Genomic DNA, 25591 nt, shown 5'->3' with positions numbered 1-25591 from the left:
GCTGCCCAATACAGGTGTTTCCCATAGTCTGGGAAACATACCAGCGGGGATTCGAACCGGCAATCTCTGGCTTGCTAGTCAAATCATTTCCCCGCTGTGCCATTAGCTAGCTAACAAGCTGCTACACGCGTTCTATTTATGGACAGCCATTTTGCGGCATCATGATTTAAAACAGTGCGTTTGCACACAAAAACTAAAATGATTTCAAAAAGTGAAATACGCGAGGCAGCCTTGAAGAGATCCATCAAGAGAAGGGGGAAATAGATCCCAAAACAACACAGACATTCCAAATCAAGTCACGGGGCCCTCTTGCCTATGACCGGCTGCAGCTTCCCAAGGATTTGAGGAAAGGTCTTCTCAGCCCTGCAAGCAGAGATCTGTGCAGCTGGGGATGCTGGGGAACTGAAGCAGGCAGAAGAAAGCCCCTTCTCTGAAGCACAGGACAGCAGAAGGCTGGGGATGAGGAGGAGAGATGCAGTCGGCCGATGCACTCCTGCTGGAGCAGGAGTGGGCAACCGTGTCGGGCCGCTGTTTCTGAACTACAACTCCCACAATTCCCAGCCACAATAAATGGGGCCTGAGGAGGACGGGGGCTGTAGTTCAGCAAGAGCTGGTGAGCCAAGGTTGCGGGAAGCTTAGACAGCGCTGTCCAATTCCAGCTGCCTACGACGACGACGAATATTTATAGGCTGCTTTTCAACAAAAGCTCCCAAAGCGGCGGACATAGAGAAATAAAAATAAATAAATAAAATGGCTCCCTGTCCCCAAAGGGCTCACACTCTAAAAAAAGAAAGATAAGGCAGATGCCAGCAACAGCCGCTGGAGGGGTGCTGTGCTGGGGACGGATAGGGCCAGTTGCTCTCCCCCTGCTCAGTAAAGAGAACCGCCACTTTTAAAAGGTGCCACTTCGCTCAGTTGGCAGGGGATGCTCCTGTGAAGGCCCTCCTTCACAGAGTAATGCCCTGGGACACACAGGCATCTCTGCCGAGATCTGGACTCCCCAGAAGGTGCTTAAACAAAAGCAGATGTAGCTGTCTGCATGGTCCAGAAGAGAACACAGCACTCCTAGGAGAGTGCTGGTCTTGTGGCAGTGAGCATGAATGGCCCCCTTTGCTAAGCAGGGTCCACCCTGGTTTGCATTTGAATGGGAGACTTGATGTGTGAGCACTGGAAGATATTCCCTTTAGGTGATGGAGCTGCTCTGGGAAGAGCAGAAGGTTCCAAGTTCCCTCCCTGGCAGCATCTCCAAGATAGGGCCGAGAGAGATTCCTGCCTGCAACCTTGGAGAAGCTGCTGCCAGTCTGTGAAGACAATACTGAGCTAGATAGACCAAGGGTCTGACTCGGTATACAGCAGCTTCCTAGGCTCCTGCATTCCTAAATGTTATTCTCTGCCTTTTCCAAAGGGATTAGCAGTCACCAAGCAGTTACCACAGACTGCCCCCTCCTGGCCATCTAACTATACCACAGCCTTGTGTTTCTTTTTAAAAGAGTTTGCAAGATCAGAAGGTTTCTAGAACTGGGACTGAGGTGAAGCCAAACCGGGTAGGCAGGAGAGAATGCTGAGCACCAATCAGGTCATGCATGTTAGTTATGGAACGTGCTTATTACTACACACAGCTCTGTGAAATGGTACATCAAAGGAGGAGAGTTATTTTCCAAAGCGATGGTCATTTTAAAGATAAGGCAGATGCAGTACAGAGAGGTCAGGTACATAGGAAGCTGCCGTCTACTGAGTCAGACCCTCAGTCCATCTAATTCAATATTGTCTGCACAGACTGGCAGCAGCTAGGTTGCAGGCAGGAGTCTCTCTCAGCTCTATTTTGGAGATGCAACCAGAGAGGGAACTTGGAACCTTCTCCATGCAAGCAGGCAGGTGTTCTTGCCAGAGTGGCTCCATCCCATGAGGGGAATATCTTACAGTGCTCACACATACAGACTCCCATTCAAATGCAGACCAGGGTGGACCCTGCTTAGCAGAGGCAATCCATGCTTGCTACCACAAGACCTGCTCTCCTCCCCTATTATCCTTCACTGGAAAATAAGTGTGGAGTTCAGTTTATTGCATGAGGTCCAGTTTATGATATTTCTATGCAAAGCTCAAATACACACACACAAACACACACACACGGTAAGTATCGTGATTATTCATAACAGTGACTACTAATGCTCTCTTCCTGCAACTGCCTTTCACCTTGCAAATACAAGTCGTTTTGCATTCGGAGAAACTTTTTTTTTTTTTAAGGCAGCTCAGAAAATAGAGCTCCGCTGTCTGCAGAAAATAAAATAAAATAAAATAAAATAAAATAAAAAATAAATCCGTACATGTCAGAAACAGTCTTCTAATGCGGTTGGAGAAAGCAGGCAAAAGATGAATGGTTCTAGCCGGCCAAGGACAGGGTACTTTGAGAGATAGATAGATAGATATACACATACACACACACACACACAGAATGGCCATACTGCAGAAGTTATGCCTTGATAATGAGAAAACTGGCACCTTGCCAAGCTTTTCATCCCCTCCAAGGTTATGTAAACTTTGCAAGTCTTCAAACAGATCTCCCAGCACCGTTAAGGCTCAGAACGTAAAAACAGAAAGGGAAATTTGGTGTTTGTGTTCTCAGCCCCGGCCAAGGAATGTAAGCCCGTTTCCTCTCCACTGCCCTCCCCAGCTTTGAGTCTTCAACAGGCTGCTTTGCAGATGAAGAGATTTCATGCCACCTTATCTGCCCAAGGTGAAGCAAAGCTTCTTGATCTCTTGAGAGAGGGGAGAAGCTGGGAAGCCACTGGTTTTCTTCCGATTGCAGTGGAAAACTTTGCAACTTGGAAAGGGCAGCTATTTAAAATGCTGGCCAATCCCACAAAGGAGTGCCAGAGAACAAACTCCAAAATCAAATGGAGAGGCAGAAGAAAGAGGTCAATTAATCCCCTTCTAAGCCTGTGTTCAGAACAGTAAATATGATGGCAAATAATTTCTCCCCTCCGACTAGGACCTTGACTCTTTCACGGCATTCTTCCCCCAGTCAGGAAAAATGATCAAACACAAAATGCATTTGTGGCTTAAGGCAACTCTCAGAAACAAAGGAGGGGGAGACATCTCAACCTCCGTGAAAGCTCAGGACCAAACGTCAACTTTATGGTAAGGCATTAGAATTGACCAGCACTCCCTTTAACAGGGATTTCCAGATGATGACTACAATTCCCAGAATCCCCAGCCAAAGGTCACTGCAGATGGGGATGCTGGGAGCTATAGTCAACAACATCTGGGAATCCCTTTTAGAGGGGACACAGAACTTGAGATGCTTGATTCCTGCCTCTCCACCCGACCAAATCAGAGCTATGGATTCAATCTGAATCGGGACCACAACACAAGGGGGAGGGGCTTTCACCCTTTGCCCGCATCACTATCTCAGTTCGGATCGGGCCCCTCTGCTGTGGGAGTAAAGCACACATCCGTTTTATCAGATAGACAAACAAATAAATAAATAAGATGCATTTTGGGCCCCGGATACCTGAGGGACCGCCTGCTCCCAAGGGTTGCTGCCCGCTTGACAAGGTCATCTGAGGGGGCTCTGCTCCGGGTGCCGACAATGAGGGAGGCTCGGTTGTCGTGCACGCGGGACAGGGCCTTCTCTGTGGCTGCCCCCAGACTCTGGGAATGCTCTCCCGGTGGCTACTCGCTCCTCAGTCTCCATCACAGCTTTTAGAAAATGTGTTAAATCCTGGCTTTTTACCCAGGCTTTTATATGATTGTCTCTGCTGCTGCTCTTTGTACTCTGTAATCCTTTTATGCTTTTGTTTTAAATTTTGAATCAGATTTGTTTTATATTTTTAGCTTAATATTTTAACTGTGTCATTTTTACAATCTTGTTTTTAAATTCTGCTGTAAACCGCCTTAGGATTGTTTTAATGGAAGGCAGTATATACATTTAACAATAAATGCAATACAGTAATTCTTTATTCAGTCACCGACCAGTTAAAAAAATAAAAATAAAGTTTAAAACAAATATTTAAAAATCTCAGACTAGTACTCTAATCCCCTACACATTACTTAGATGTAAACCCCTGTGGAGTCTGTTGGGGGCTACAGTGCTCAGGACACTGAGAGTTCGATCTTGTGATAATGAGCATGAATCGTCTCCTTTGCTCAGCAGAGTTCCCTTTAATTTGCATTTGGATGGGTGACCACCTGTGAGCGCTGAAAGCTATTTCCCTTAGGGGATGAGGCCGTAGCTCAGTGGAAGAGCATCTGCTTTGCATGCAGAAGGCCCCAGGTTCAATCTCTGGCAGCATCTCCAGGTAGGGCTGGGAAAGACACCTGCCTGAAACCATGGAGAGACGCTGCCAGTCAGAGTAGACCATAGTGAGCTAGGCGGACCAATGATATGGCTCAGTATAAGGCAGCTTCCTGTGATCCTATGCCACAACAAGTGCTTGGGTCTTCTCCTGGCACTGGTATCTTTAGGCACTCAAAGTGTAAGAGCAACTGGAAGTGTGTGAACTGATGTCAGAATAGCTTCCCCTTTTATAGTCAAGGTGGCAGCCAGCAGCGAGAGCTACCTATTTGGCTACCAGATGGAAGTGGGGCGAGATGAGGCATGATGCTTCCAGAAGAGCTGGTCTTGTGGCAGCAAGCATGACTTGCCCGCTTAGCTATGCAGGGTCTGCCCTGGTTGCATATGAATGGGAGACTAGAAGTGTGAGCACTGGAAGAGATTCCTCTTAAGGGATGGAACCGCTCTGGGAAGAACAGAAGGTGCCAAGTTCCCTCCCTGGCAGCATCTCCAAGATAGGGCTGAGAGAGATTCCTGCCTGCAACCTTGGAGAAGCCGCTGCCAGTCTGTGAAGACAATACTGAGCTAGATGGACCAATGGTCTGACGCAGTATATGGCAGCTTCCTATGTTCCTATGAGGGTGACAGCTGGAATTACAATCTGTCTCTAAGAAGCATAACTTGTCCTCAGATGAATTTTTCATTTTGACTTGCACTCCAGTTATTTTTAATTCATTAATTCAGGGAATCCCAACCTATGATCTTCCAGCTGTTGCTGAACTACAACTCCCATAATCCCCAGCAACAATTTATTGTGGCTGAGGATAATGGGAGTTGTAGTTCAGCAACAGCTAGAGGACCTACTTTGTTCACCGTTGTGTTAGGGTTTTTTTTGCCAACGTATTTGTGAGTCCACATTTGTTAGGAGCTCTTTGTCAATTTTTTAATTTCCTTTTGATCAAAATACCGCCTTACCTCAGCCTCCTTCTGCTGAAGGATCCTATCTTTGTCCACAACCTCTTCTTCAACAGGCCTGCCAGATACAAAACAGGTTGATTTTAAAAGACACAAAAAGAACTGTTTGCAGATTTTCAGAACAGATTTCAAGTATCTTTTAGATCACAGGTAAAAAACCAACGCCACACAACCAAAGTCGCAGCGTTTAGTCCGTTAATAAATTTGATTTATCAGTTACCAATCTTATGTTTAAAAAGCCCTCCTACATACTCTGGGGACAGATTTGTCATTTATAATGCTAGGACAGGAGTAAAGGAAGTCAAACAATTTAGCATATAAAAGTTGTTTTAATAATTGTTTTATACTACTGTTTTAATTCTTTTGTGTATTTTAATCTGTGCTGATTTTTAAATATTGTTTTAAATGTTCTATACCGCCTATGTATATATCAGGTAGTATAAAATATGATTGATAGACAGGCAGAGACAGAGACAGGCACAGAGGCAGAGGCAGAGGCAGAGGCAGAAAGAGGACACAGTCACAAATGAGAAAGCACCATCAAAGCCCAGACTCACTGGCCAGTACGCTTTAGTCTCTCTGATCGGAAGTTTTCGTAGTGCAGGTCTTGGGTAACTTCTTGCAGGTCCTGCATGTGTGTTCTGAAACAAGGTAGAGAAAGAAAATGCTGAACTTCCTGTGACAAGAGATGCTTATATGAATATCATTCACTTGTAGCAACGGATATCACACCCTACAACATTTCAAAGATGAGAAGAGACACACCCTTGAAATACCCCTAGTTCATATTTCAGGTCTCTGTTCCATTTATAGGGTGTATCCAAAAGTTTGAGCTAATGTTTTCAATATCAAACAAATCGTAGATCACTTATTTTGTTCCACAGAACAATAATCTCTCATGCATAGATCTTCATCTAATAGTATATCCAGCCCCTTATAAGGATGGAAAAGCTCATAGTCATAGAAACATAGGAAGCTGTCTTATATCCCTGCTAACTGTGATTCCTGCTAAACTGAACAAAGAGGTACCTTTCCAAAGTGCAATTCTCTTTACTGAGCAGGGAGAGATAAACTGGCCCTCTCCATCCCCAGCACAGCACCCCTCCAGTGGCCATTGCTGGTATCTGTTTCTTTTTAGATTATGAGCCCTTTGGGGACAGAGAGACATTTTATTTATTTATTTATATCTATATAAACCGATGTGGAAACTTTTGTTGAAAAGCGGTATATAAATATCTGTCATATTCATATTGTACAGAGTCAGAGCATTGGTCCATATAGCTCAGTATTGTCTACACTGACTGGCAGCAGCTCTCCGAGATTTCAGGCAGGCCACACCTGGAGATGCCGCCAGGGATTAAACCTGGGACCTTCTTCCTACAAAACAGATGCTCTACAACTGAGCTACAGCCTCATCTTCTAAGGGGAATATCAACCAAGTTATATTGAAATGCCAGGGAATCTCACCGCTGGAAACCTTCAAGACAGAAAAGACAAAGATATTGTCTCTTTTCTGCCTTTTTAAGACAGAAAAGGTTTCCACTGGAGAGATTCCCCTGAGCTTAACTCCAAACTCAAAGTAATGACTATTCTGTTGCTACAACTTTAGACTTTCTCATCACCTCGCTACCCCACTGGAGGATTAAACTCACACTGCTGACATAGGAAATGACCAGCAGAGGGCGCTCTTTGCCCAGTATAAAGATGCCTATTGGAATAAAGTCCCCAAATGCCAGAGAATTTCGAACATACATTCAACACAGTAAGTCTGATTAATGGATTTACTGAAGGCGTAATAACCCAGACATTATTAAATCTGCACAGCCAAACAACACTCCATAGATTATGAGCTCTAACATAACGCTGGCTTTATCTATATCTTGCTTCTCTCGGTACTTATCTTCTTTCTCTCCCATTTTAAATCTCTCTAAGTGGCTTTCTATGGGGAAGAATGGTCTCTCGTTGCTGTAACCAAAAGTAACACCCCCAGACTAATGGGTGCTGCCAAGAAAGAAAAAGCAGAAAGAAAAAAGCAGAAGCACATCGCCAGCAAGAAACAAACACAGTGCATACATAAGTCTCAGAGCCATTCAAGGGCGCGTTTGTGGACAATGTGTATATGACAGATTTCTCCAGCAAATACAATTCACTAGAGATCTGTCCACGATCCAAGCCCACAAGTTTCGGCCATCTATGGTACCATCTCGGGGGACAAAGGCCCATTGTGATTTTTTGGCAATGTCTACCCACTTAAGAGGTGGAAAATAGGCAATAGCATTGTTGCACTGAAAGGTTTTGATGTGTTATCACCCCTGCTTAGGGTAAAATTGCAGTCCATTTTTGCACCGGGTGAGGGTCAGGGTTAACAAAAATTATTGTTAACCCCATTATTGTTAATAACAAATTAAATAACGAACAAATTATTGTATTCGCTCCATAAAGCAGGGCGGCTCAACTTTGGCACTCCTGCAGAAGTTGGCCTACAGCTCCCATAATCCTTGGCTATTGGCCACTTTGGCTGGGGATTATGGGAGTTGTAGTCCAAAAACAGCTTGGGGGTGGGCAAAATTAAGCAGGCCAGCCATACAGTCATCTTTGGGAGGACATTCCTGCCAGTTTTCATTACCTTTCCTCTGACAAGATTGATAACATTTCATGGCAGGTTTTGCATTTTAAAAGCTGTTGTAAACGCTTTTTAAAACACCCTTGCAAATCTGACCACTGCAGGCCAGGTGGACAGGACCCTCAAAGCATGACGACACCATGAGAGCTGAAAGGCTTGCAGTGCTGTGACCTCTTTCCTAGCGATGTGCCGGGAATGAAATTTGCGACCTGTTCTGAGCTTGGAACAGAACACAAATGCCCGGTACGTTCCACTGGAACAACCAGTTGAGCTGGTTGATCCATTTTGTTGGAACATCCTTCGGGCTTGGAACATTCAAAACATCCCGAGCGCCATTCTGGACTCCAAAATGGCACTCTTCTGGCCTCCGCACACATGCGGCAGCCATTTGTGTGGTGGTGCTGACCACACCTATTGCAAGCTGCACATGCGCACAAGTCAGAAGAGCACCATTCTAGAGTCCAAAATGGCGGTTGGAATGGGGCCGTTCCGTTCCAAGCTCAGAACAGGCCCTTCATTTGAAGGGTGCTCTGTTCCAAGCTCAGAACATTCGAAACGGCCCATTTCGAGTCGGAACATTCTAAGCTTGTAACGTTCTGAGCATCCCTACTCTTTTCCATCTCTAGGGATGCCGACCTTGTCAAAAACCACATTGCCCTCATAGATCGTGGATGGGAAAACCTATCCCTCCAGCTGCTGTTGAACTTCAACTCCTAACATCCCCAGATACAATTATTGTGGTTGGGGATGATGGGAGTTGTAGTTGAACAACAGCTAGAGGGCCAAGTTTGCTCACCCCTGCCCCAGATGGTTGCTGACCACCCCAGCAGGCTTATGTAGTGAGACACCCCATCACCAGAGACAAAAGGGGGATTCTACTCACACCAGCATGGTGCGTAACTTCAGGAAGTCGTTGTGCTCCGGATTTTCAACTTCCACCACGCCCCAGGGATACAGGCGGCCTCTGATCTTTTTTCCTTTCACTTCAATAAGCTGGTTGGACCCAATGACGGCAAAAGGAATGCTGGCCTAGGTGAGTCAAGAAAGCAGAAATCCCATCTTTGCCGGCTCACCACTCAGGAATGTCCAAGGGAGGATTGAGCTGAGTGCTGGTCGCATGGAGCGCTCGCAGGTTTGGGCTCACCCTACTGCAATGTGTGGGGGAAATCCGGTTTAATTCCTAGTTCCGTGTGGGGTGTTTAACCCCCACGGTAGCAGGGAAAGTCTTATCCAAATGGGTGTTGCCATTCCTGCTCATGGCTCAGAGGCGGGAGTTCTGAAGCGCTGGCTGGAACGAGAGCTGCAGCCACTTCCTGCCTTTGCCCATGAAGTCATTCCTTTGCCTCGCCGCCCTTATTAATCCCCACCTCTCCGTGGGCCCCGTTCATCCTCCCGCTCGGATCTGCAGCACACACCCAAGCCTGGACAGAGCCTCAGACCGGCCAGGGAACTATGCTAACTGTCTTTTTTACTTGTCAATAGAGTAGGAGGGCGCAACTCCGACCCTCCTGCAGATGTTGGACCACAACTCCCATCATCCCCAGCTATGGTGACCAATAGCCAGGGATGATGGGAGTTGTAGTCCAACAGCTGCAGGAGGGCAGAGGTTGTGCAGCCGTGCTGTGAGACGCCATGTATATCGATGATGCTATATAAACAAATATATTCCAATTAAGATAAGTGGCATTTGGTTATGCAGGCAGCTTGATTTTGCCGTCGGCCCTGCTAACTGGACAAAGAGGCACCATTTGAAGGGGTGATTCTCTTCTGTTTAGCGGGGGAGAGCAGCTGGCCCTGTCCAGCCCCAAGCACATCATCCTTCCAGTGGCTGTTGCTGGTGTCTCCTTTGAGCTCATTTTGGTTTTTCTGTCCCTTTGGGGCAGAGAACCATCTTCTCATTCCTTTGGCTAGCCAACCTGTTTTGAGAACTGGTTTTTGGCTGAAAAAGCAGAGCAGGCAGCTGCTCAAGAAATAACAAGTGAGCGGCCCCCTCAGGCAAAGGTCGGCCTAATTAAGTGCCCCCCAGCCTCCTCACCGGGCCAAGAGACACCTCCTCAAAATGGCAGCTCTCTTCTGCTTAGTAAAGGGAGAACAACTGGCCCTATTCCACCCAGTGTGGTGTTGCTCCTAAGAGGCTATAACTTCTACTGCTTTTTTTAGGTTGGGAGCCTCTTTGGGGCAGAGAGCCGCCTTTTCCTCACTGTTGCTAAGCAACCCACTTTGAGAACTTCTTTTCTGTTCAAGAGCCGAGCAGGCAGCTGCCTCATGAATGAGCGGCCCCCCTCAGGCAGAAGTCGGCCTCCTTAAGTGACTCCCCCTCACCAGGCTGGGGCACCTCCTCAAAATGGCGGCTCTCAGACATTTAGCAAAGGGAGAGCAACTGGCCCCCTCCGTCCCCAGCACAGCCTCTCTCCAGGGACTGTTGCTGGTGTCTCTTTTGCATTTCTCTTTAGAGTGGGAGCCTCTTTGGGGCAAGGAATAATCTCCCCATCCCTTTTGCCATGGAAACCACTTCTGGAACTTTCTTTTGCTGAAAAGCAGGGTGGACAGCTGTGACACGAATAATAAATGAGCGCCCCCCTCAGGCAAAGGCCGGCCTCCTTAAGCGACCCCCTCCTCACCAGGCCAAGGGGCACCGCCTCAAAATGGCGGCTCTCATATTTAGCAGGGGGAGAGCAACTGGCCCTCTCCATCCTCAACACAGCCTCTCTCCAGTGGCTGTTACTGGTGTCACCAAAAGAGATTGGGAGCCCTTTTGGGGCAGAGAACCGTCTCCTCATCCCTTTTGCCATGGAAACCACTTCGGGAACTTTCTTTTGTTGAACAGCAGAGCGGACAGCTGCTCCATCAATAATAAATGAGCGGCCCCCTCAGGCAAAGGTCGGCCTCGTTAAGCATCCGCCACTCACTGGGCCAAGGGGCACCACCTCAAAATGGCGGCACTCTTGCCTTTATTGCTTTATTAGGAACATAGGCAGCTGCCATATCCTGAGTCAGACCATTGGTCTATCTAGCTCAGTAGTGTCTGCCCAGACTGGCAGCAGCTTCTCCAAGGCTGCAGGCAGGAGTCTCTCTCAGCCCTATCTTGGAGATGCTGCCAGGGAGGGAACTTGAAACATTTTGTACTTCCCAGAGCGGCTCCATCATCCCCTCAGGGGAATCTCTTCCAGTGCTCACACATCATGTTTCCCATTCATATGCAACCAGGGCAGACCCTGCTTAGCTAAGGGAACAAGTCATGCTTGCTACCACAACACCAGTTTTCCTCTCCTCTTACTGCTTGCCTGCATTTGTGTTTGTTCTATTAGTATTTGTTATTGTACAAGACCAGCTCTCCTCTCCTATTATTCATTTTTCTATGTAAAGCACTTTGGGCACTTTTGTGGAAAAGCAGTATCTACATATTCATATTAGTAGCAATATCTCCAGATATCCCATACCTATTTTTGTTTCGGATGAAGGCAAGCTGTGATGGCCAACACTTTTCCCACTCGTGAGCCCTGGCTCTATCCAGCCCCAGCACAGCACCCCTCAACGCATCTTTCCGATGGCCACGTGACAAGCGTGGTCTCGTTACAGAACTCTGTGCCTAACTTAGAAACATCGGAAGCTGCCGTATACTGAGTCAGACCCTTGGTCTATCTAGCTCAGTATTGTCTTCACAGACCGGCAGCGGCTTCTCCAAAGTTGCAGGCAGGAGTCTATCTTACAGTGCTCACACTTCTCATCTCCCATTCAGATGCATCCAGGGTGGATCCTGCTTAGCTAGGGGGACAAGTCATGCTTGCTACCACCAGACCAGCTCTCCTCTCTGAAAGCTTTGTACGCACCTTCAGAACCCTGGTCTGTTCTTTGAATTCCTCATCCTCGTCGGAATCCGCGTCAGGCAACTGGTAAATCCGTATGCCATGCTCGGAAATCTCATCTAAAACCTGCAAGGGAGGGAGAAAACTACAGCGATAAATATTTAGCCTGGTGATATTCGCGGTTTTTCATGCACATACAATCGGTTGTTGAAGGAAAAGGAAGAGACTGGGTTTGCTTGCTCAGTCCAAGATCCCCAAGGAAAAGACTTCACAGAAGCGAAAGATACAGGGATGGGTCCTCAGCATCGTCAGTCGACGCAAGGAAACGGCCGGTATCGTTATTCATTCTGCACTGATGGACAAATGCATGGCACTTAAAGTGGTGATTCCCTTACGTTTCTCAGGGGGAGAGCAACTGGCCCTATCCAACCCCAGCACAGCATCCCTCCAGTGGCTGTTGCTGGTGTCTACTGTGAACCATCTTATTTATTTTTCATTTTTCCATCTAAACTGCTTCAAGAACTTTTTTTGAAAAGGGGGATATAAATTTTAGTAGCAGTAGTACCAGCAGCAGACAGTATCCAGACCAGTCCATTGCGGATCCAGCCGACTGGAAAGGGTCTATGCCCTCTGAGGTCCTTTATGCACCTCCTTAGGAAGGCGTGGCGCATGCTGTTTGGATTTAAAGGCACACCAGCCTGAGAACATGATACAGGCAAGAAGGCCTAGGGGCGAGACGTGTACAGCCACAGGGTGGCACAAAAACTTGCTGCCCTCCAACCAGATGTACGGAACAAGAAAACCCTGTTTCTCTGGGCAGAGATCCGAACGATAAACCTGAAGCAGAAACAATGGCGGGAAAGCTAATAAGGGTGCTGGAATAATATATCAAAAGCTGTTCAACCCGAGTGCTTTCCTGAAAGGAAAACGGACGGCAGTGAAAACAAACTTTACTTCAGGCTCTCAACAATCGAGCCGCCTTTTGCGCCTTCAGACATCAGCTTTATTGGCCCCGGGAGGTTTTGTGGTTCCTAAAGATTAGCCACCCCGAGGGAAACTCGTTTTTAAAAAATCAAGATCTGTGTTCCCCTCTCATGGAACCATACTTTCGAGCCAGTTTCCTCTTGTGGCATAGCATGGCACGGCTTGTGAAACTGCCTTCCAGTTCTTCCCACTCAAGAAGGAGGGTTTTTGTTTTGTTTAAATAAAGTTTGGATTCCACCGAGTCAAAACAGGAATTACTCCAAACTCCTTAACAGAAGTCCCACAACTAAGCTGTCTGCTTATTCAAAAACCTTAGAACACACTCACACACAAAAAATCCCCCTTATCTTAGATGGATTGCCAAATGGAAGAAACATCTAAAAAAGACTTCAAAGCTGGGCCAGAAGAGAGAGAGAGAGAGATTCTGATCCCTTGCCTCGATTAGAGATTTGGTATTGAGAGATGTTTTGAGTTAGAAAAATATACAGTAGCTAAGCTTTCAAAGTTCTGGATCAACATGAAAGATTTCATCCAGTTAAGCCATTCATGGCGACTGCTGACCTGGGAACCAAAAATAAACCACCACTAAGATGTTTGTTTGTTCTTCAACTGCTCCGTATTAGGCAACAGTTTTGTTACCACTGGGGTGCATTTCAAGCGAACCAAAGCAGCAAAAATTCAAATTTTTACACCTCAGAGCTAGGGAAGATCAGCCAGGATCAACAATAACAGTATGACAGACGACCCCCTTTGGTGGTGTTATAGAATCATAATGTTTGAGGAACCACAAGGGTCTTCTGGTCCAATCTGCTCATTGAAGGAAGCTTTTACACCAGGGCATTCTAACGTGTAATTTCTTTTCTTTTTTTAAACAAGCATACCCCTTCCATCTCAAAGCTTCAGTTCAGATAAAAACTGTGAGAAGAACACAGAAGGACGTTGACACCACCACCAAGTCAATCTTGCCAATGTTGGTGGAAATAAAATACAAGCTAGGCGAATCTGCCCTGGAATCAAGCAAAATAAAATAATCCCTAATTCTCAGCTGTGGGTGCCTTCCCTCCTCATCCTCTGGAGCCTCATGGCTGGCTCCACAGCATACTCCTGACCTGACCCCACCTCTCCCTCCTTCCTTCCATGTGACCAGCTGGTTATGTGTTCAGCCCACCCTCAGCCTGAGTGATAGACTTGGCAGCAAGAGCAATGCCGACACTGAGCATCCACCGGCATTTCCCTCACTGCCAAGACTACCTATCAGGCTAAGGGAGGGGTGGGTGGAGTCTGAGCACATAGCCAGCCAATCATGTGGGAAAGGGATGCTGCCTGACACTCTTCCCCCTCCTCTCTTGGATGCTGCCTGACACTCTTCCCCCTCCACTCCTGGAGAAGTAGCCAACAGTGTAGCATATCCGAGAGTCAGGGAGGCGGGAGGGTTCTATGTACCCCTTACAAGGCTTCAGAGTGCCCCTTTGGTTCAAATACCACTGGTTTAAAAAAAACCAAAAAAAACCCTGTCCCACAGAATTCCTGACAGATAGCATAAAAAAAAAAAAAGACTTATTATGCATACCCTTCTCTTCAGTCTCTCCCTCTCCTTCAGCGTCAAAGTATCAGCCTTGGCAATCACAGGGACAATGTTTACTTTTCCATGCAGCGCTTTCATGAATTCTACATCCAATGGCTTCAGACTGCAAATCAATCATTCAAACATGCCCTGTGAGCTTTGATTCAAGTCTATGAATGACAGATTAAAATACACGTCGTTCTTTTGAGCTAGCAGAACTTCGGTCCAGACAGACTAGTCCAGGCATCCCCAAACTGCGGCCCTCCAGATGTTACTGAACTACAACTCCCAGCATCCCTAGACACAATTTTTTTGTGGCTAGGTATGCTGGAAGTTGTAGTTCAGCAACATCTGGAGGGCCGCAGTTTGGGGATGCCTGGACTAGTATCATCTCTGACTGATGATGGTTTGGTTTCAAACCATCACTAGTATCATCTCCAACTGATGTTCCTTGGCTGCCAGGATTTCAGGCAGGCGCCTTTTCTAGCCCTCCTACTGAATATATTCCTGGCAGCCTTGCAAAGGAATTCCCATTAAGTACTAATAATCAGGATCTCCACAAGAAGCAGGGCCTTTTCAGTGGGAGCCCCAGAGCTCTGGAATGCCCTTCTACATGAGTGTGAATTGAACCTGGGACCTCCTGCATGCCAAGCAAAGGCTCCATCACCAGCCACTCTCAAAATAAATGCTCCACTTCTGCAAATGACCAACACAACTCTCAGTGCCCAGTTGAAAAGAAGTGGTACTGCACCGAGTTCAAATTACTCGGCTTGCATGCAGGAGAGTCGGGTGGTAATTAAACTTTCCACATCCGCACAAAGCAGCGGCATTGCACTTTTTACGTCTCAAGGGGATTGCCAGTTTAGTACAGACCCCTGCAAGGTTTAATATTCAATCCTTTCTGAAATGGAGAGGAACAAACAAGGCAGTCATTAATCCCAAAGATGATTTTAATTGAGTTGGCTAACTGACAGCCTGGGAGGTAGCTCATGGAAGCAATGTCCCCTGCTAACTGAGCAGAGGGGCGCCTTTTTTTAAAGTAGCAGTTCTCTTTATTGAGCAGGGGGAGACCACCTGACAACTTTTTAAAAAGTCTTTAAAGATGCATCTTTTCACTCCGGCTTTTAATTAAATACTAGCTGGGCCAGGTGCAGAACATCTGCACCTCTGCTGACCCGGGCAGCCTGCTTCTCCACCACCACCACACCCAGCCCGGCCCACTCCCCCCCCCCTCCGCCCACCTCCGCCCGCAGTTTTTGGCTGACGGGCCCAGCTGGAAAGCCAGCCTGCCACCTCCTCCCGCTCGCCAATTCCTGGCGGCCGGGCCAGCCCGCCACTTCCGCCTGCTGTTCCCGCCGGCCGGTCCACATCCCTGTTTTCTCCCCGTCCCTAATCGGCAGCTGCTCGCAAACTCTCACGAGAGCTGCCACACACGAGATTAGTGACAAGTACGCCTAGGCAAAATAAACAGATAGATTGTTTTAACAGTTTTAACATCGTTTTAAAATGTTGTTGTATAATCTCAACTGTTGTAATGTTTTACTTTTACTAAAATAGACTTTTATTTATATTGTTTTAACTAATGTTTTCAAGTTTTCTGTTGTCATTTATTTTAACTAATGTTTTAACTTTTTCTGTTTGTTTGTTTGTTTGCTTGCTTGCTTTGTTGTAAACCACCCAGAAACATGAGTTTTGGGAGGTATAAAAATATGTTAAATAAACCAACCAACCAACAAACTCGCCCTCTCCGTCCCCAGCACACAGCATCCCTTGCTGGGGTCTATCTTATGTTTCTTTTTTTTAAGATTGTGAGCCCTATGGGGACAGGGAGCCAGTCGAAATTTATTTGTTTGTTTATTTGTTTGTTTGTTTATGAATGAATGAATGAATGACCGACCTCTTTGGGAAGTTTTGTTGAAAAGCAGTATATAAGTATTCGTCGTCATTATAGTAGTGACAGTATAATTCAAAGCACAAAAGTTACCAGTTTAGGGACGAAAACATTTGCTCGAAAAAACAACCCCGCTTTTTCTCCTACCCATGGCCGAAGGGGGATATGAAGTAGAAACAGCAGTGGACTCGGTTGTCTACGATGTGGCGCCTATTGAGACCACTCTCGTCGTGAAGGTATCTTTCAAACTGGTTGTCGATGTAGTGGATGATGGTCTTGAAACTAGAGCACCACAAGGAGAAAGCAGAAGTTTATAATGAGCAGGAGGTTTTCATTCAGGCCCTCGTGAAAGCCCCAGGGTAGCATCGGAATAGAATAAACGTTCTGAGTAACTCAAAATCTTCGTTTCCAAGGCCTTTTAAAGCTTATGAGAAATTCTTTACCTCCTCTTTCACACAGTGAAGGTTGTCAGAAATCCAAGCATCAAATTTAACAGGTTTGCAGAAGCTCACTGGTCTTTGGAGTAAAAATAAGTGGACAGAAGCACTGCTTAAAGTAAAGTATTCAGCATTGCAGACAGGTATTTCTATGTGTCAGTTTAAAAAGACAATTTTCAAAAAAGAAAAATCAGATGCTACCTATGGTTGCTGTGGGTTACAATTCCTATGGGGTAGCTGCCAGATTGCATCGGCCTATACAGACCTGCCAGGGACCTCTGATCTTCCTCTACTCTCGGCCCCAGCACTGACACAGATTCAGTTGGCAGGGACTAGGAACAGGGCCTTTTCAGTAGTGGCCTCTATCTTGGGAATGTCTTCCCAGGGAAGCTTGTCAGCTCCCACCTTGATGATGAGTCTGAAAAACAACTTCAAGACTCTCCTTTAGGAAGTGCAAAGAAATTGGTTTTAGCTGGGTTCCCAGTTTCAGTCCTCATAGGGACATAGGAAGCTGCCATATACTGAGTCAGACCATAGGTCCATCTAGATCAGTACTGTCTACACAGACTGGCAGTGGCTTCTCCAAAGTTGCAGGCAGGAATCTCTCTCAGCCCTCTCTTGGAGATGCTGCCAGGGAGGGAACTTGGAACTTAGATGCTCTTCCCAGGGCTCCATCCCCTGAGAAGAATATCTCACAGTGCCCACACTTCTAGTCTCCCATTCATATGCAACCAGGGCAGACCCTGCTTAGCTAAGGGGACAAGTCATGCTTGCTACCACAACACCAGTTTTCCTCTCCTCTTACTGCCTGTCTGCATTTGTGTTTGTTCTATTAGTATTTATTATTGTTGTTGTTGTTTTTATCGTAAGCTGCTCTGAGCAGCAGTGTGCTGGAGGAGGGGTGGGATAGAAATTGTATCTCTAATATAATCTCTGGTTGGTAGGTAGGTAGGTCAGTTGGTAGAAAGAATAATACCACAAAACCAGACCTATTATGCCATAAGACCAGAGGAGAGTTGGTCTAGTGGTAGGAAACATGAATTGTCCCCTTTGCTAAGCAGGGTCCACACTGGTTTGCCTTTGAATGGGAGACTACATTCATTCATTCATTCATGTGTGAGCACTGTAAGATGTTCCCCTTAGGAGATGGGGCTGCTCTGGGAAGAGCATCTGCCTGCTTGCGTGCAGAAGGTTCCACGTTCCCTCCCTGGCAGCATTCAGATAGGGCTGAGACAGACTCCTGCCTGTAACCTTGGAGAAGCCGCTGCCAGGCAGTGTAGACAATCCTGAGCGAGATGGACCAAGGGTCTGACTCAGTAGAAGGCAGCTTCCTATGCGCCTTCCTAAGGTGGCACCAACTATACATACAAACTGAAGTCCAGGTCATGCCTGTTGTGCCCAAACAGTTAAACGCCAGGCAGAGTTATTTAAGCGCAAGTGGAAATACTGGGGAAGACTTTCAACTGCTTGACTAAGCCTGAGTCATCTCCTAGAAAACCCACAGACAATGAAACAGGCGCACAGCTTTGGGACTAACGTCCCTAGGGATACTACCACACCTCTCTGCATTTTCCATTCAGGACGGAGGGTGGTTGTTTTTTGAGGGGAGGGTGTTTCTCCCTAAAACTTTTAGGTTCCTAACAGACATCACTGGGCCCTTGCTGGTTTCACAGCTTCCCCAAGCGCTCCCGTCTCCAGCTCCCGTCTTGCTGCCGCGCCTGACCCAGGGTGATACTCAGCCATCATGCTGTGCGTGTTGCCCGTTACGCTGGATCAAGGCCCAAGGGTTTTGTTGCCCTGCATTCTGAAAAGGTCCAGTCTAAACACGGGTGGCCCAACAAACAGGTGGCAGCAAAACCACTCTGCTCAAAGCTTCTCTGGCCCTGCCGTTTGCTTACGTGCCGTTTTCGAATCTCCGCTGCCACTGACTTGTTCCCACCTTCCAGTTTCCGGGAAGCACCTGCCTTCCACCATGACACCCTCATTAAACAACATCATATCCTGAACTGTGCATTACAACATGAATCACCAGCACATCCTGAACTGTGCGTTACAACGGTCAATAAGGCAATCTTTTTTTTTTTTTTTTTAGATGTTAAGAAAATACACAAACGAAACCTATACAACTAAAGAGAAAGCTGCCAGCAGCACCGAAAAACTAAACCTATATTGGGACAAAAACTAAACAAAGATAATACCATCTGATACCTAAAGACTTAAAAATGTAAATGTTAAAGACTTAAAAATGTAAAAGAATTCCATACAGTAATAAACTGCAAATACATTTTAAAACATATACATATACAGAGAGCCAGCGTGGTGTAGTGGTTAGAGTGCTGGACTAGGACCGGGGAGACCCGAGTTCAAATCCCCATTCAGTCATGAAACTAGCTGGGTGACTCTGGGCCAGTCACTTCTCTCTCAGCCTAACCTACTTCACAGGGTTGTTGTGAAAGAGAAACTTAAGTATGTAGTATACCGCTCTGGGCTCCTTGGAGGAAGAGCGGGATATAAAATGTAGTAGTAGTAGTAGTAGTAATAGTAATAGTAATAGTAATAGTAATAATAATAATAATAATAATTCTGAATCTTAATTTGGATGTTATTCATATTGTGGCCAAATATTGTTATATCATATGCCAAATGCATCTAAATGTAGTCTGATTTTATATGATTATCTTATTATTATGTTCTTATTTGTTTTATATTGTTGTATTGCTGGTCCATGACCGAAATAAAGTTTTACGTACTTAATATATATCTGCATGGAAACCTCTTGCCAATTATATTACTTTGTTAATCAACAATAAATTTGTTAATCAACAATAAATTTAGACTATTCTTTTTGATAGCAGCATCCTTCCAGGATCCAGATAATACTTGTATAGAATTCTGTTTGTAGCTTTAAAAATCACCTCTCTTCAAACATATACATGTATTTATTTATTTTAAAAGCATTGTGCATTTGTTTTTGCAAAACAAAGGTTGTTTGTGTGATTACCTACAGATCCCAAAGTTTGCATACACAATCCTGCCACTCAAATTAGGGGCAGCCACTACTTTTTACACAGGAATATGCTAGGAGAAAGGTTTAAAGAATTATTTTTGGTTTCCATGGGGGGGAAAGTCATGATATTATGATTAGAGTTCTTTAAAAAATGTTGGCTAACAAAATGAAAATTGAGTCGCCTATTCAACTGCCATTTTAGCGCAAAGAACATCTTTACTGTTACAAATCAGAAGATCATTCAAATGAGTTATGGAAAGAGCAATGGCAGCTTTACTTGGTCGGAGTTCTCTTTTCCAGCAATCCTATTTCTTCTTAATTCCTATAAGTGCAATCTGCACAAAATGGCTTTGCTGGATCAACAATAAGCCTTACCTGCTAGCAGGGGCATAGCTAGAGGAGAGGGGGCCTGTGTTTGCCCCTCTCCCTGGTGGCCCCTTGGAGTGAGAGCGATAATGAAGAAAATAGGGAGGGGTGGAGCTGGGGGGCCCGGGTTCTTTGAACCCATCTGCTCAATTATAGCTTTGCCCCTGCCTGTTAGTATATAGCTTTCCCCCCCCCCCCTTTTAAGTGTTCAGTTTGAAGAGCAAAAAAATTCTAGTGGTTATGTGGTCCCTTGCATTCTTTGCTGCCAACTGAACACCAGCGAATGTAAAGAAAGGCCATGGAATCACCTTGCTTTCTCTCTTCCCCACCCCACCCCCTCTTCCTCCCGGAAAAGGCGGGTGGGGTGTCACGCACAGCACTTCAAGAAACATTCCCAAAGAATAAACACAGCAGCAGAACACAATCAACAGGAAGTTCTTATTGCAGCACAATAGTCAAGTTTGGAGCTGGAGACTCCAACGAGAAGGAAGTTCAAGCCAACTACACTGAAATCCAAGGAAGTCCTCCACTAAAAAAAAAAACCAACCTAGAAAATAACTGCAGGGGATTTACCTTATTTTACAAACCACTGAGGGGACCAAAATAGTTTCCAACCCTAAATTTATAAGGAGCCAAATGCTCTTCATTAGAGATGTTCACAAAATTCACATAGATTGATTCGAATGTGGATCAAATTCGAATCAATTTGACTTGGAACCACTGAACAGAGTGGAGATTTGTTTGAATCGATTTGAATTACTGTAAAAGCCAATAAAGATTTAAAAGGCCAAAAAAATGAATCGATTTGAATTCACCCAAACCCAAATCGAATTTGAGTAAATTCAAATCAATTCAAACAAATCTCCACTCTTTTCAATGGTTCAAAATTGAACTGATTTGAATTCGAATCGATTCATACAAATTTCATGCACATCCCTAGTCTTTATTGCTCCTATTTGACATTGCTCCCAGTTGACAGTACCCATCACAGTGAACACCCATACACAGAAAGAGATGCATATGAACAGTTATCTGAATCCTTTCCCTACATAGAAATGTGAAGCCTTGGAAAAGATGAGGCAAAAAACTGAACACACAGGGTTTTTCTGGATTTGCCCCCTGGCCTTCACATCTCTATCCCTACACCAACGTTCTTGAAACATGTTGGTTACAAAATCTTTGGGATCCCAAGAGCAACCACAGAAGTGCTTAGGTACATATATTTATTCCCTATATTTTGCATGGCTAGATCTCCTCCTCCTAATTGGAGCTACCATAGGCAAGAAGATTTTGAGGCAGGGAGCATTCAAATGTTCACCTGTAGTCTGAAATAATGCAGTCCTTAGAGGGCTGTACCACACGCCATTCAGCTTTTCACAAGGAACCCAGTCCTACTGGGTCAAATACATTCAGCCGTGGGGTGTCTTGGCTGAGCAAGACCTAGCATTGAAAAGCAATCGTGAAAGTTAAGCGGGTTTCTACCCATAGCAAGAAAATACCCCCAGATATCCCAAAAAGAATGTATTACAGCTGACCAGACATACCAGTCCTGGCTGTTAATGGCATCTCCATACCCTGGAGTGTCTACCACAGTCAGACGTAGTTTCACCCCTCGCTCCTCAATCTCTACTGTGGAAGCTTCAATCTGGACCGTTCTCTCTATTTTTTCTATAAGAGAAAGGGTTGAACATTTTAGCATTGACTTGCTGCCGTTTACGACTTGGCTGTTTTATGGTTTTACGGTTAATTGTTTTACTGGTCCCGAATGACTTTATGATGGTTGTTAGCTGCCCTGAAGGCCCCAGCTGAGACAAAAGGGCAGGAGATAAATATTTCAACCAATAAAGGCCTAAAGTGCTTTGGACGTCCATAACTCAGTACACGACTCTTTTGGATTCTGGCTGTGGTACGTTTTATTGTAAAGGTAAAGTAAAGTGTGCCATCAAGTCGGTGTCGACTCGTGGCGACCACAGAAAAGCCCTGTGGTTGTCTTTGGTAGAATACAGGAGGGGTTGACCATTTCCTCCTCCCGTGCAGTGTGAGATGATGCCTTTCAGCACCTTCCTATATCACTGCTGCCCGATATAGGTGTTTCCCATAGTCAGGGAAACATACCAGCGGGGATTCGAACCAGCAACCTCTGGCTTGCTAGTCAAGCCATATCCCCGCTGTGCCATTCGGTGACACTATGTTTTATTGTACATCCTCAAAAATAGTAAGTTCTTTACAAGTCAGTCACTAGCTTAACAATGTATAGCTAGCCTGAAGAGCATGGAAAGGGCAAATACAGAAAAATATGGAAAGGGGATGGTGCCAGCACTCGGTGGAAGAGCATCTGTTTCACATGCAGAAGCTCCCAGATTCAATCCCCAGTATTCTCTAGGTGGGATGGAGAAAAATTCCTGCCCTACCCCAGAGCAGACAATACTGAGCTAGATGTCTGACTCAGTAAACAGCAGCTTCCTATGTTCCAAATCTCCTCGATGCTATCAGGTCATCTTAGACAGACAAGCAACACAAGAAGCATTTGAAATAAAAACGAAAACTATCTGTGTCAAGGGGAACATGAGATAGAAGGCAATCGTGTTGTCCAGGATTCGGCACATTCTGAAACACTCCTCTTACATAAGACACAAAACTTTTTTGCCTTGTGTGAAATGCAAAAACTAGAATGCATATTTATACAGAATGGGTTATCACTGTCAGACCACAGGAACAGCCCTGCAGAGAAAACATCAGAAGCGAAATCAGGGGCTGAGTGGTAGAAAGCAGTCTCAATTTACCTGCGGCTCCAGGAATGTAACGTTCAGGATAGAGATCTGTCAGGAACAAACTGTTAATCAGAGTGGATTTTCCCAAACCAGATTCACCTGTGAATGAGACAGCATTTCATTACTGGAATATTCACCTCTTCCTACATGCAAGCCACAGGAGAGAACAGATGGTCTTGCAGTATCAAGAAGTTCCCCTTAGGGGATGAACCATAACTCATCACAAACTACACCGTTGAGCTGTCCCTATCTGTCCCTACACCTGTAGCAAATTTGAGTCAGATCGGTTAGGCAGTCCACAAGTTTGCCCACTTGCGCCTCAAATGTTCATGCATCTGCCATCTTGAATCGGGATTGATATCATCATCACAATCTACGCCACAGAGGTGTCCCTACAACTGTACCCAATTTGGTGCACATTGGTCTAGGCATTGAGAAGTTGAAAGGGAGGGACACTGGGTGATCACATAAGCTTACTTTCTTTGAGGAAAGTAGGCTAAAAACTGCACAGAGCTGGGCAGCACTGCAGGGAGCCAGTCTTAGACTGCAGTCTAAGAGGCAGTCTTACGGATTTTTAAAGGCATAACACAAGGTGCTGGTTATCACCTATAAAGCCCTCAATGGCTTGGGTCTAGGGTACTTAAGAGAGCACCCTCTCTGTCGTGAACCCTGTCACCTATTGAGATCATCTGGAGAGATGCAGTTACGGTCGTCACCAACTCATTTGGTGGCAACTCATGACCAGGCCTTCTCTGTGGCTGCCCCAGGGCTTTGGAATTCACTCCCTGCTGAAATAAGAGCCTCTCCTTCTCTGTTTGCTTTTAGGAAGACCCCTGCTAACTGGGCAAATACGCACCTTTTAAATGTGGTGATTCTCTTTATTTAGCAGGAGGAGAGTAACTGGCCCTATCCACCCCCAGCACAGTACTTCCAGTGACTGTTGCTGGTGTCTATCTTATGGTTCTTTTTAGATTGTTTGCCAGTTTGGCTTTTTTAAGCCAAATTCTGGGTTACGGCCCATTTGACCCATGAGTATACCCCTCCGGTTCTGGCCAGCTTTGGAAACTTTTGTTGAAAAGAGGTATATAAATATTTGCTGCTGCTGTTGTTGTTGTTGACGTACCTGTTTTCCCAGGCTTTTATTTGAAATTGAAATGTTTTTATTCACTGAGATTTTTATCTGTTTTATGAATTTTAACTGTTTTATATTGTCTTTATATTATGTTTTAACTGTACACCGCCTGAAGAGGTTTATATCAGGCGATATAGAAATACAATATTTATTTTATTTTATTTTTATTTTACATTTTATATCCTGCTCTTCCTCCAAGAAGCCCAGAGCAGTGTACTACATACTTAGGTTTCTCCTCACAACAACCCTGTGAAGTAGGTTAGGCTGAGAGATAAGGCCCAGAATCACCCAGCAAGTATCATGGCTGAATGGGGATTTGAACTCGGATCTCCCTGGTCCTACTTCACTTCAGGTGCCAAAGACTCCCGAGGCAGCCTTGACTTCACGAATTGCCCAACAGAACGCAACCCTCAAAATATCCCCATATCAAAGAACGTGGGTGGGAGCTCCCAGGAAAAGTGGGAGGGGCAGACCAGCGCACGTTTTGCACGACGCACAGGGCATGAAATACAAGCCCACGAGGAGATGACTACTACCAGGTTGCCAGCGTCACGGTCACCTGGCCAAACACATTGCAATCTGTCTACCCTGGGCAGAAAGATCCAGTTTCTTCTTGCTGTCTGCCCACCTCAACGCCACTTCCTAAGTGACTCAGAACCCCTCCGTAACCGTGACTTGGTGTTTAAGCCTTCTCTCTTCGGCCGCAGAAAAACTTCTGAGATGTCCTCAAAAGCTTGCGAGAGGAAGTGAGTCAGGGGACGCTTCAGTGACCCAAGATCTAACCACAGCTAAAGCGGCTGCCGAACAACCTTTCAGCAATAGACCACTGAACCTAGACGATGTCATAATCTCTACTGCACAATGTTCTCTCGCAAATAACGTTCCCAAGTTATTCTTAGCTAAGTTATTTCCTACTAGGGGAATAACTTCCCCTTGCTAAGCGAGCAAAGAGGTGCCTTTTTAAAGTGGCGATTCTCTTTATTGACAAGGCATGACCCTATCCACCACTACCACTGGCCCTCTCCACCCCCAGCACGGCATCCCTCCAGTGTCTGTTGCTGGGGTCTACCTTATGGTTCTTTTTTAGATCGTGAGCCCTTTGGGGGACAGGGAGCCAGTTTATTTATTTTTATCTATGTAAACTGCTTTGGGAATTCTGTTGAAAAGCGGAATATAAATATTCATAGTAGTAGTAATAGTAGTAGTAAATAGGCAAGACTGATCTGGATGGAACACAGGAGGTAGCACTGGTGCAATATATCCTGGTGAAATACCCCTGTGAACTTGAGCCTTTTTAAAGTGGTTTTAAATTGAGCAGGGGGGAAGCGACTGGCCCTCTCCATCCCCAGCACAGAATCCCTACAGTGGCTGTTGCTGCTGTCTCCCTTATGTTCCTTTTTAGATTGTGAGTCCTTTGGGGACAGGAAACCATTTCTTTTTTTATGTTAAAAAAGTTGTTTTCCAAGAACGTTGTTATGTGCGTAATCTGTGACTGGGGGTGATGGTGGTTGTAGGCCAACAGAAGCTGGTGGGCCACAGTTTGACACCCCTGCCCTAGGGGGAATATTTGACTGTGCTCACACATGGGGTCACCCATCCAAAAACAAACCAAGGCAAACCCTGCTTAGCAAAGGGGCCATTCATACTTGTTTCCCTAGGACTGACTCTCCTCCCCAAAGATGCCCTTCTATCTCCCACTTTTAAAAGAAGGGGGAAAGAGGGAGCACATAATGGGGGGCAGCTGCGTTTCACCCCCTACCTC

General features: G+C 45.7%; 1 protein-coding gene across 2 annotated transcripts in view; it reads right to left on the bottom strand.

The window, feature by feature from the left end:
• LOC128337855 (septin-2) overlaps nucleotides 1-25591 on the bottom strand; it is a 53313-nt gene that overhangs the window by 17792 nt on the left and 9930 nt on the right. For both annotated transcript variants that reach the window (XM_053279310.1, XM_053279311.1), the window contains exons 4-11: nucleotides 22710-22796; nucleotides 21471-21594; nucleotides 16264-16398; nucleotides 14232-14349; nucleotides 11702-11803; nucleotides 8755-8900; nucleotides 5806-5889; nucleotides 5249-5306 (exon numbers count right to left, since the gene is read on the bottom strand). In XM_053279310.1, coding sequence (XP_053135285.1) covers nucleotides 5249-5306; nucleotides 5806-5889; nucleotides 8755-8900; nucleotides 11702-11803; nucleotides 14232-14349; nucleotides 16264-16398; nucleotides 21471-21594; nucleotides 22710-22796 — 854 coding nt within the window. The remainder of the gene's footprint in view (nucleotides 1-5248; nucleotides 5307-5805; nucleotides 5890-8754; nucleotides 8901-11701; nucleotides 11804-14231; nucleotides 14350-16263; nucleotides 16399-21470; nucleotides 21595-22709; nucleotides 22797-25591) is intronic.

The sequence above is a fragment of the Hemicordylus capensis genome, chromosome 15, assembly GCF_027244095.1.
Source record: "Hemicordylus capensis ecotype Gifberg chromosome 15, rHemCap1.1.pri, whole genome shotgun sequence".
NCBI lineage: Eukaryota > Metazoa > Chordata > Lepidosauria > Squamata > Cordylidae > Hemicordylus > Hemicordylus capensis.
This window is presented reverse-complemented; position numbering and strand designations above follow the sequence as displayed.